Raw genomic sequence first — 12,188 nt, 5'->3', positions numbered from 1 at the left:
AAACTAAAAGTCAGATGCCGACTTTTAGTTTCATTTTCGGGCCGCGTACAGCAGAGGACACCGCGGGCTCGCAGGGACAAGGTGAGTGTCACTTTTCTCTGCAACCACGAGTCTGGCTCGGGGTTACCGCTCCTAGCATTGAAAATTCACCCCGAGCCAGACTCGGGATTACCGCCAGGTCACTCAGTGGGATGGGGAACCGTTCCACATCATGAACCCCGTCCTATGATTGATAATATGTGTTGGTTGTGGCCAAGTGATATGGTACTCAGGGTATTTATGCAATGTGGGGGATTTGTAGATATCCTAGTACTTGTGGTTCCTGTGTGTGGACAAGGAGCAGGTCTAGCCCGGTCTTTGGGATGGGAGAGGGAAGCCTCTGTGGCTGGAACTGGTGCTGTGTCCTTGGGTAGCAGTCTCAGCACCACTCTCTCTTACTGTCTCAGCAGGAAGCTGTGTCCCTGAAAGAGCCACTCGCTCGACGTTCCACAACAATAGAATGCCGAGTGAGTGGCTCACCTGTGTCCGCGGCCAGTGGGAGGAGTCGGGCGTGACGTCATGGACGGGAAGGCGCGCCACGGAGCTCCGGCCCGAGTAGGTCTGTGACAGGAAAGCTTTCATCTGATAATGTCCAAAGATCAAAGGGGAACACTTCTGTGATGTTAAGACTTCTCAGTTCCTTGATGTTTTCAAAACCAGAGCCCACTTTAGTCGCTAGACAGAATATTTTATAAGCCCCTTTTGGAGGGTGTCCCGGAGCCGGCCCCTAGGGCAGGGCTGGGGAGGGAAAGCATGGAGAAGGATAAACCTTTATTTTTCACTATCCCCACCCAATTCCAAATTATGAAATGTAGCTTATTTTGTAATTCAGGTTTTATGACTTTCGTGTGAATGTGGGGTCACCACCTCTCTCAGACCTGCTTGTTTATATTAACTTGTCCACTGGTAATAGATGAGTGCTTTCAGTGGGAGGAGTCGGGCGTGACGTCATGGACGGGAAGGCGCGCCACGGAGCTCCGGCCCGAGTAGGTCTGTGACAGGAAAGCTTTCATCTGATAATGTCCAAAGATCAAAGGGGAACACTTCTGTGATGTTAAGACTTCTCAGTTCCTTGATGTTTTCAAAACCAGAGCCCACTTTAGTCGCTAGACAGAATATTTTATAAGCCCCTTTTGGAGGGTGTCCCGGAGCCGGCCCCTAGGGCAGGGCTGGGGAGGGAAAGCATGGAGAAGGATAAACCTTTATTTTTCACTATCCCCACCCAATTCCAAATTATGAAATGTAGCTTATTTTGTAATTCAGGTTTTATGACTTTCGTGTGAATGTGGGGTCACCACCTCTCTCAGACCTGCTTGTTTATATTAACTTGTCCACTGGTAATAGATGAGTGCTTGGTGCCATGCCTTTAATTAGGGACAGCCATAAAAGGCTTAAGGTGCCCATACTGTGCCCATCGCACGATAATCGCACGATAATCGCGGGAAATCCCGCGATCGTACGATAATCGCAAAGTGTATGGAAGACGTGCAACCGTTTTTACTGTACGGTCGCACATCTTTTGTCTAGGGAGCACGCTAGAAAACTAGCCGAAAATCGTACGTTTTTTGGCTGGTTTGAACGGTGCTCGGGAGACAAATGCCGAACGGGCCGGTGGTGAAACGGATTTGTAGTTTCAGCACAACTGGAGGGCCAGAGTTTGGCTACCCCTGGTATATATCATGTCTGCAGTCTTCCCTGCTACTTTATCGTTTCTGTCATGTTAATATGTGGATTGAGCAGTCTATTCATCTAGGATATATTATATTTGATATATAATAAGTTATGTCTAGAAAAATAAGAATAGAAATATGCATTTACTACATTTTATATCTTTATTATTTCTAGATGCAGCACGAGCATCATCTACATCAGGTTCCCGAGTATTTCAGCCATGGCTGTTGGGTCTGACGGCGGTAGTGGTGTTCCTCTTCATTGTATTTTCCTTGATGATAATAAATAGATTGTTCTGCAAGAAAAAGAAGTATGTACAATGCTCTCTGAAAGAGCAATGTTATCCCTTACATGAAACATGCCCTTTCCAAGGAGCACATTTAGCTTGTTTTCCTTCAGCAACTGGTTTTACTCAGAATACTGAGACAACATAACAATGAGCCTGTGGTAACATGGATAAGAAACTAGAAAGCCCTCCTCTAAAGCTTTGCAAACATGTCTCCGCCCACTGTTCTTAAATAAGGAATTAATCGCTTGTTTCTACACGTTGTTCGGTGTTTAAAGTGATAACATGACCTGTTATAAGAAGGCAATGCTTTATATGCCTAAGTGACTCTACTTAGGTTTTTGGTCCCTTTAGACCAGGGGTAGGCAACCTCAGCATATAAATGTAGCCATTGCTCTCCCCATAAAACGAATGGTTACATTTATATGGTCATTCTCTCCACAGGTCTCTTTAAATGGTAACATTGTATCTCACTACTAACATGTATTCATTTCCAAAGATCCTTAGCTCCAGCTACTGGCCATATTGTGGTATTTTCCCCATTCACTCTATTCCAGGGGTAGGCAACCTTGGTACTCCAGCTGTTCCTAGGATAGGCAACCTTGGCACTCCAGCTGTGGTGAAACTTCAAATACCATCATGCCTCTGTGAGCCATGCCTAAAGGTGCCCATACACCTTACAGTTATCGGCCGATTTCCGTCTGCGATCGTGGTTTCGTACGATAATCGGCCAGTTGATGGGAAGTGCACAACCGCAATTACTGTGCAACTGGCCGATTTTCGTCAAGCAGACTAGAGAATTTTCGTCAAGTTGGACGAAAATCGACGGATTAGTGGCATTTTCGTACAACAAAAATCGCATGATGAAAACTGCACATGTGCAAGCGAAAATTTGGTCTTTCGATCGATGAAAATTGACCAGTTAGTGGTGCTGACAAATGATAATCACAAACTACATTTGTCTGTGCATGATGGGCTGTTTGAACGAAAATTGAACTAGGCTGCGATGTCGGGACAAAAAAAGTTGTACAATGGTTGTAAAGTGTATGGCCACCTTAAGTTTTGCAATGCACCATGGCACCTGTAGTTCCACAACAGCTGGAGTGCAGAGACTTTGCCCATCATATATTGTTATTCTGTCTTGATATTCCCAAAGCTTTATTCCATACATCAAAGTAATTTAAGATTGTACTGATGAGCAAAAGTCAGACTGTCTACTCCAGTGGTGGCGAACCTTAGCACTCCAGCTGTTTTGGAACTACAAGTCCCATGAGGCATTGCAAGGCTCTGACAGCAACAGACATAACTCCCAGAGGCAGATGCATGTTGGGATTTGTAGTTTTTGCACAGCTGGGGTGCCAAGGTTCGCCACCGCTGGTCTACTCCATCAACACTAGTGGTAAACAGGAGGATAAAATTCTCTCAATTGATCTGATATTCTCAGTCCTCCCACTATGTATTAAACTAGCTAATCTATGTTCCAGTCCAGAGTGATCATGGATTCAAAGTGGGACACTCTTTATAGAGTCCCAGGAAGTGCAATTATGGGGCTAGGGTCCTCAGCCCATGTGATATTATTAAGTAGGTCCCAAAACAATTTTTTAACAGGGGTAGGGATTCTCACCCCCATACTTAATTGAACTTCCTGTGACAAAATAAAATAGAGATCCACAAACATTACTAAATATTTGGTGGCCATGTGTAGTTGTCCAAACACAATGGGAAAATAAACTTTTATTGATTTCACTAGAACCCTTGTGACAAACCTAGAAAGACTCAAATTAATTTCGCTATCCATTAATTCCCAGCCACTTAGTGGCCAGGACCAGTTACTAGAGCTCACCTGTGCCATCACTTGAACAAGCAAACTCAAAGCAAAATGAGACATTTGAAAAACCTTAATATGCTTGGGATCCTTGGTGTACTTATACCTCTCAACACACAGTACTCTGTTTAAGGGACTATGTCCCTAAACTGAAAGTCCCAATAAAAGATATCGCTATAAAAAAGAAAGAAATACTCACTTTCCTAGTGCCTGCACCACTATTAATGCGGACCCGGCTCTAGAAAGCAAGGTCCACTCATTACATCAGGCGTCCTTCCCCATTTACAATCACCATATGCTATTAGTATAAAAACACGCATGTGGGGAAAAAAGTTAGGAAATATACTTACCTTGGCTTCTGCACAGCAATGGGTGGTGTCACTATCCTTCCAGCGAGATTCCTGGGAATGCAGAATATCCCAAATCACATGAGATGATGATGACCAGTCTAGGAGCATCATCTTGTTAGATTTGGGATACCCTACCAAACAGGACTGTAGCACCATGTGTGCTGGCTTGTGGGATCAACCAATCAAGCACCCCAACTCCCATACACACCGCTGAAGTCGCACTGCTTAGAATAATACTTAAACTTTATTGGATAGAAAAAACACCATAAATAAGAAACACATAAGAGGACAAAATCATGAACCTAACCCCCAAAAAAGGTTTAAATACCCCACAAATGCTATAAGAAGAAAACTAACATATTCACCACATCTAAGGATTGGTAAGCGGCAGTATACCGTGTTTCCCCGAAAGTAAGACCTAGCACTATTTTTCAAGATTCCTGTAATATAAGACCTACCCCGAAAATAAGACCTAGTTTGGTGGTAGCATGTACTTTACTGCGCTGTCCACTGTCTGATGTTATCTTCACTGCTGCACCGCTGGTATCGCTGTCCCTGATGGAAAAGGAAGCCGGCGCTGTAGAAAGCAAGCAGAAATCGGCGGCGGAGGGAGCAGAGCCGCATTAGCCGCTACTTCGTCTATAGCGCCGGTTACTGTGACAGGCGGAGTGATACCAGATGCACTCCGCCTGTGAAAGAACGGAATCTGCTTTACTGATCAGTAGGAAAAGAAATAGAGCAACAGTAATATTCTCATTCTTACCATACCATTAACGTCAGTAAATAAATCAGTTGGCATTCTGACATTCTGAAGTGAAAAAAAACAATAAGACATCCCCCGAAAATAAGACCTAGTGTGTTTTTTGGGGGCAAAAAAAATATAAGACAGTGTCTTATTTTCGGGGAAACACGGTATTACATTTTTGTTATCTTGGGTTTAGATGCACTTTAACTTTATTATAAAGCAACACTAACAATATTCAGCTAAGACTTCCCCTAAGGAAAATAACATTACTTTATAGTTCTTTCTTCTTGTACTACGGTGCATTTGACTTCAAGAGAACCTGTCACCACCCGTGTCATTTCCTACTACTTGATTACGCTAATGTGGAAGAAACTGTAATGCAATTGTATGTTATACTGATTGTGCATCATGTGCTATTTTATTGTCTTATTGTAATTTGGAAAATTAATAAAATACTCAAGAGTTAAGAGAACCTGTCACTATTGGGTTCATGCAAGAATCGAAATATTCACTACTAATTTCAAATCATTCTGCAGTCTTGATGATGAAAGGTTCATATTTGACTCCTCATTTAGCTGTAACTGATTTTATATTTTCTAGGGATGAGGATGAGGATGAAAAGATAGAAAGGTATGGTATGAGTATCACTACATATTTATTTTACTGTAATAAGTACAATGATCAAATAATTGTTAAATAATAATGACAAATCTTGCAGCCTTCTATATAATAATTTCACACCTCTAGAATTTAAAATCACCCATTTAGGGTCAGTAAAAAAGAAATCTGGGGAAACGCGACGATCTGACAGTGGTCACCAGCTTATCACTAGACTGAATGAATCACTGTGGGGACAGAGAAAGTAATAATACATGTATTCTAGCACGGTGGTTAAGAGTTAGCATGTTTTCATTGCTGCTTCAGGCCCTGTTGGAGATTAACTGCATACCAAAAAAGAAGTCATCCCCTGGATTTCGGGGAGTTTTATGATATGGGGTTACATCAGTTGGTCACGGCGAGGCTCATCAATGTTATGTGTCCAAAAAATGAGGTCAGCTGCCTACCTGAATATACTGAATGACCAGGTATTGTGGAACCTGGCCTTGGGGCGGGGCTACTTAAATTTTTTTTTTTATCGCAACTTCCCGACAAGGTCACCGCTGCCGCCCCTCTGCGCTCTTCCGCCCCGAAGCCGGGCCTCGGTGGCCTTGTGGGAAATCCAGGCCTGATTGGGGCAAGATAGCTTTAAAAAAAAAATGAACTGAGCCTTTCTCAATCTATCCAAAAGTAAACAAAGAGTTTTGTCTGGAGTTTCACTTTAAAGGAGAACTATGAGGCGAGTGCTTTTCACTCACCTCATAGTTCTAGCCGACCTGTGACAATGAGACTGTCACAGGTCGGCTCAGTAGATCGGGAGGTGAGCGAACACATACCGGCGTTTGCTCACTTCTCGATCCTGTCACGGCTCTCTACCGTGACAGGGGAGGGGCTGGATTCCCCCCTCCCTGCTCCGATCCCCCAGCGCTGACTGGCGGAACGGGCGGGGGAGGGGGCGGGTACAGCTGGCTCTGCCTCTAGATAGGCAGAGCCAGCTGTCACTCACGCAGCTGGGTGGATCCAGACATAGTTGTCGGGATCCGCTTCAGCTGCGGCGTCTCAGTATACCGCGAGCTGTGGCTCGCGGTATACTGAGCTTAGGGTGACGGGAGGACGCTAGTTTGTGTCCTCCCGTTACCCTAAGGAGAACTATGGGGAAAAGCCCTAACCCCATAGTTCTCCTTTAAGGCAAACCTATAGCCTGAGTTAAAGCAGACCTCCAGGCAAAACAAGCTCTTTGCTTATAAATATTATGTGACATCCGTGCATTTTGTCTGTTACCTTTGAACTTTTTTTGCTTTTTATAATTTTGTATGGCTGTATTTTCTGATTGTTAATGGAATTCAATGACCTCAATTACCTTTTTCTCTTGGAATGATGCTCTCTGCTTCCCACTCGAGTGCTCTTTCCTTACATAGATTTTTAATGGCCACACTCCTCACCACAAGTGTATCACCCAGACTTGTAATGCTGAGGAGGTGAAGGGTGTGTCTGACCAACTCTGTTAGATTACAGAGTACACTAGGCAACTGTGGTCAAAAGGTGGCAATACACAGATTGAATTTGATCTGTTTCATGCTGAATTGGTTGAAATTTGGTCCATGGGTGGCCCTGCTGGCACCACCTAACTTAACAAAAATCAATTTTTCAATCTGCTTTTGTGGATGTAATAATTGTGGAAAATTGCTACAGCTACAGTCACTGTTTGGGTATTCTGTCAGCTATGGGTACTGGCTGCTAGAATACAATAGCCATCAAGGCAGTAGGGGGGCTGCTAGCGAGAGAAATGGGTGCTGCGGTAGTCAGGGGGTGGCAGGCGTAACAATCATAAGCAGAAACAGAGACACCGGCACTCCAAATTGGCAAGCAAACGTCTATTTATTGACATGCAGCATAGCATTGCCTGATGAAGGGGATCCTTTGTGACCCCGAAACGTTCGTTGCTATTTTTTGCTATGCTGCACGTCAATAAATAGCCGCTTTGCCTAATGACGTCAATGAAAGACAGGCAGGCTGCACAGCGGGATCTCTAGGAGCTACATTTCAGGAAAGCGGAACCCATTACAAGCCACAGGACAGGGAGCAGCTGCACATAGTTCATTCATTCTCCATTAATCGCTTGAAATATATATACAGTGTATACACTTTTAGATTTCTTCTAGCCACCAATCTTTCAATGCTCAGTCGTTTTGTGCAACAATAAGTGACAATGATATCTTCTCGTTTAAATGTCAGCTTGTCTGCATGTGAGTTTGGGGTTGTATTATGACCCATGTTCCTTACTCCTTCCATGTACCCATAATAGAACCACCATGAACGTTTATGATAATGATGGACTTGATGAAGAATCAGCCACTGAGAAGCAAATAGAGATGGAAGATACCAAGAAGGCCAAGTGGGAGAATGAAAACAATGAACAGAAAATCACTCCTATGTAATGCCACAGCCAAGTCCAATGAATGAAAGCGTCTTACGTGTTACTGTGTCATGAAGGATGGTCCTGCAGAAGCAGAAGGCCTCTATTGTGTCTGCTCGGGCTGTGCTTGACATTAGGACTGCGCTTAGATCCTGCGCCTGCATTCAGCGCCTCAATCCCACCATATTGCTTTTTCCCATAATGCAGTCTACCATAAATTAAAACAAAAAGTTGTTTATTTTTGAATCGCTCAAAACAGATTAAGTTGATATAAGGTTAATCCAATAAATATTGTAATGGGCAGATCTGACTTTACCACATTTTATGTGCATGTATTTTATTTCAAAGTCTATTGTAAAGGCTGAACATTTTTTTTAAAGAACTTTGGGCAAACATTTTCTTAGCGCTTGCAGAGCTCGTTTTCATCTCAGAGCGAAAATGTAAAAAAGATATTCACCTGATCCTCGGAGATGGCTTGTTCTTACACTGCTCCTTCCAGCCTCCCTCCTCTTCACTCCAGCAGTCTAAGGTCCCGTGTGTCATCACATTCTATATATGTATAGGACATGAGGACACCAAGGGACATACAATTGCTGGAGCGGAGAAGATGGCAGGCCGGAGGGAGTGCTCTAACAGCTAGACGGCTGTGAGGTTCGGGTGAGTATAATATTGTTATTGATGCACCTCGATCAAAAACGAGCACTTAACCCTTGCAGTGTGGGGGTAGCCCTGCTGCAAGGGCTAAAAACATTTTTGGCCAGAGGTCTTCCCTAAGTCTTGGACAGAGTACGGAAGGTTGGACTTTTTATTTTTGTCTGTGATTTCCTTACATGTCTCTAGGACAGGAAATAAAGGAAAATCCCCAATAAGATATAACCAAACAGATTTTAACCCTTCATTACTCTATCAAAAAATAAAACAAAATTGGGGCTATACATACCCTTTACTCTAAACTATTAGAATTATATTATGCCCCTGGCTTCATTCAGACATACAGTATGTGCATATATATATTGTAAATTATATAAAGGATAGCCAAATACCTGTATACAGTTAGGGATCTATTCATAAAAATTTGCATAGCTTATTCAGCCACTGAAAGTGCAGGTACATTCGTTCTGTGTGAGTTACCCAAGTGCTGTGAAGGTGGGCCAAAAATGATAGTGTTCTTAGTGTAAATTATCTTCTGGTTGAATGTTCTTGAATATTCATAAAAAATAGAGTGAATGGGAACGATACGGCCTATCGGCCACCACACGCGGTTGAGCATTATAGGAAATAAATACATGTTAGCAAGGAGATACAATGTTACAATTCAAGAGACTTGGGAATTGTAACATGAGCATATAAAGGGAATGAGCATATAAAGGGAATGAGCATATAAATTGCTGTCCCTGGAAAATGAATGGATACATTTATATGCTCATTTCATCTAGTGACCGTAATGTGGTATTTTCCCCATTCACCCTAATCCAGGGTCTAGGCAACCTTGGCCGTCTAGGGGTAGGCAACTTCGGCCCTCTAGCTGTTCCAACCTTGACCAACAATAGTAGCCAAAGGTGGAGTTCATCAAAACTGGAGCAGACAGAATCTGCAGCAGTTACCCACTGCAACCAATCAGGTCCTCTCACCTGCAATCTAACCACAGCTCCATGTGCATTTTCATGTGAACGCAGGCAGACCTCTGTGGCCATTGTCAGCCTGTCATTGTGCAAAACCACCTGTGATGCCTGCCGCAAGAATTCGCAGCCAGACACCTAGTGTGAATGAGGCCTTCTTGGTATCATTCACACTCTCCATTTAGGCCTCATTCACACGACGATTTGTACATAGATGATTGTTGCTGGATGCATCTACCTTGTGCCCAGGGATAGTGATCTATTCCAAACCATACGTATTCATATCATGTACGATTACATGCGGAGTGCCGCTGACAGATGCGGCCAGTGTCACCCGGTATTAACTTGAACGGGTACAGCCGCCGCATCCAAACAGTACGTTTGGCATTCTTGCCGCAAGAATCCATACAGAATTCCAAATGAATGAAAGTGAATGAAGCTTTAAATGCGGTCAGTTTAGCTGCATTTAAACAACTCCGGGCAAACGAAAACAACGTACTCTTGCAGTGGGGCTCCCCCTGCACGGGTTAAGTGCTGATTTTATTTAGGGGACACTATTAAGGTGCCCACACACCTTACGATAATCGTGGGAAATCCCGTGATCGTACGATTATCGTAAGGTGTGTGGGAGCCGTGCGACCTCTGCTACTATAAGGTCGCACAAATTTTATCTTAGGAACATGTTCGAAAAGCAGCCGAACATCGTGCGATGTTCGGCTGGTTTGTGGCATGTTCGCAAGATAAAAGCCGCACTGGCCAATGTGCACAAGCGCACACTGCCCGTTCAGCATTGCGGTCATCGGAAGCCTGCCCCTCAGCAGGGCGGGCTTGCGATCATCGCAAGTACGATCTGCCTGTCCAAGATGGGCAGATCGTACGTTTTTTAAATTACCTTACAACCGTCGCAAGACAAAGGTCTTGTGATGGTTGTAAGGTGTGTGCCCAGCTTTAGAGATATCAAAGCCTGTTGCAATGCACTTGGTATTAAATGTCAACATGCATCACAAGGCATTTGAAGGCATGTCATGATGCATACAGGTCACAGGTGCATCATGATGAGGAGGTGACGTGCATCATGATGTATGTTGACGCACACGTTGTGCATGTGTTGGGTTGTGCTTTCATTGATTTCAATAGATAGGGCATCAAGAAAACGCACAAAGGTGTGAATGCAGATTTAGTAATTTAGGGTCAATGCACTAATTCCTGCATAATGGCCATAATCTCTTGCTGCTGCGTCATTTCAAGGGCACATTCACCTTTTGGACCATGTTTCATATTGCACACATTTATTTTTTTCTTGAACAGCGGACTTTGCCTTCATATAATAGTTTGTCATCCACTTCAGAGGCAGCACATGGACTTCAACCTACATAGTGTCTCCACAGTGTTCCAGCAGCCTTGTATCTTCTCTCATGACTCCCTCTAGTGGTGATAAGCAGCACTGCACTCATTTAAAATCAGCATGTCACTCCTGCCACGACTCCCCGCCCACCTAGGCGGGTCTCTCCTGCACAGTCCCGCCTTATTCCTGTGGTGGGTGTGGCGAATAAGACGCCGGTATATCGGAACACGATTGGCGGAGCCTGCGCTGATAGTTTTACCGTTCCCCATTGGTTGTGTAGGGCATTGTAGGCGGTGCCGGTCGTGGCCGTGTCACGCTGTACTCGAAGGCAGTGACTGAGCAGCTGTGTCCCGTCTTCTCCTCCGCTGTCATGAACGGGGACAGCTTTACCGCGGGAGAGCGGATCGTCTCCCCGGCCTACATCCGCCAGGGTCGGGAAGCCAGGCGCAGCCATGAGCAGCTCATCAGACTTTTGCTGGAGAAGGTAAGGGCTGGCTTGCTGTCACGTGACGAGCAAGGCATCACGGGACGTGTAGTTCTGACGCTGGCACTGTGCTCTGTAGCAATGTGGCCCGCAGCTTGTTTGTGGAATGGCTGCTAGTTGCTGGGTGGGGGGCAGCAGGACAAAGACCCTGGTGAAGGAGTGTAGTATGGGTGTAATGACAGCCATGTGAGAGACAACACTAGCAGATGGAGATGGTGTATACAAACCCTAAGGGAGAAAGACTGCCACTCATGCCATGCTGCACGTGACAGCTGTGCTGTCAGAGCAAATCTTAAATCTAATCAATAAAATGTAATATGTTAATGTCATTTCAATGTGTTTTTTTTTTTTTTTTATTGTTTTTTTTTAGTCTTTTTAAATCTGCAGCTTTCCTTAAAAGAATTCCTGGTGATCCTGCCATGAAGGAGCTTCCTGTTACGGTGTGACAACTGTCTCCCAGTTGTACTCCTGTGTTGTCACCCTGTCAAAGGCTCCCCTGGAGAAGCCTACAAGGCACCATGCTGACACACAGTGCTCAGGCAAGGTCCACTGTGGTCACTATTAGTAAACTGTCCAGATCAGGGAGGTCAAACTGACACTGGAGTCAGTGCATGCAGACAGGAAGGAGCTGAAACTGGCTGCAGGAGATCAGCAGCACATCAGATGTAAAAAAGATAAAAACTGGTGTTTTCAAGCATGCCTTTTATTTTTGTACAGTTTGCCTTTTAGACAGAATTTGCCTTGGCCTGTCTGTTGAAAAGCTGTTTCCCAGTCAGTGTACTGAAGCCTTCAAGTGGTCCAAATATCTGTT

The 12,188-nt window shown here is 44.3% G+C and overlaps 2 protein-coding genes across 2 annotated transcripts in view; both read left to right on the top strand.

The window, feature by feature from the left end:
* The window catches only part of SMIM24 (small integral membrane protein 24), an 18,787-nt gene extending 10,766 nt beyond the window's left edge, over positions 1-8,021 (top strand). The window contains exons 2-4 of the mRNA XM_018573265.1: positions 1,885-2,020; positions 5,517-5,546; positions 7,819-8,021. Of these exons, the coding sequence (XP_018428767.1) occupies positions 1,885-2,020; positions 5,517-5,546; positions 7,819-7,951 (299 nt within the window). The 3' untranslated portion in view covers positions 7,952-8,021. The remainder of the gene's footprint in view (positions 1-1,884; positions 2,021-5,516; positions 5,547-7,818) is intronic.
* Positions 8,022-11,164: 3,143 nt separating this feature from the next.
* SEPSECS (Sep (O-phosphoserine) tRNA:Sec (selenocysteine) tRNA synthase) overlaps positions 11,165-12,188 on the top strand; it is a 42,077-nt gene continuing 41,053 nt past the window's right edge. The window contains exon 1 of the mRNA XM_018573264.1: positions 11,165-11,377. Within this exon, the coding sequence (XP_018428766.1) occupies positions 11,264-11,377 (114 nt within the window). The 5' untranslated portion in view covers positions 11,165-11,263. The remainder of the gene's footprint in view (positions 11,378-12,188) is intronic.

The sequence above is a fragment of the Nanorana parkeri genome, unplaced genomic scaffold (genome assembly GCF_000935625.1).
Source record: "Nanorana parkeri isolate BGI_ZX_2015 unplaced genomic scaffold, ASM93562v1 scaffold2305, whole genome shotgun sequence".
Taxonomy (NCBI): Eukaryota; Metazoa; Chordata; class Amphibia; order Anura; family Dicroglossidae; genus Nanorana; species Nanorana parkeri.
This window is presented reverse-complemented; position numbering and strand designations above follow the sequence as displayed.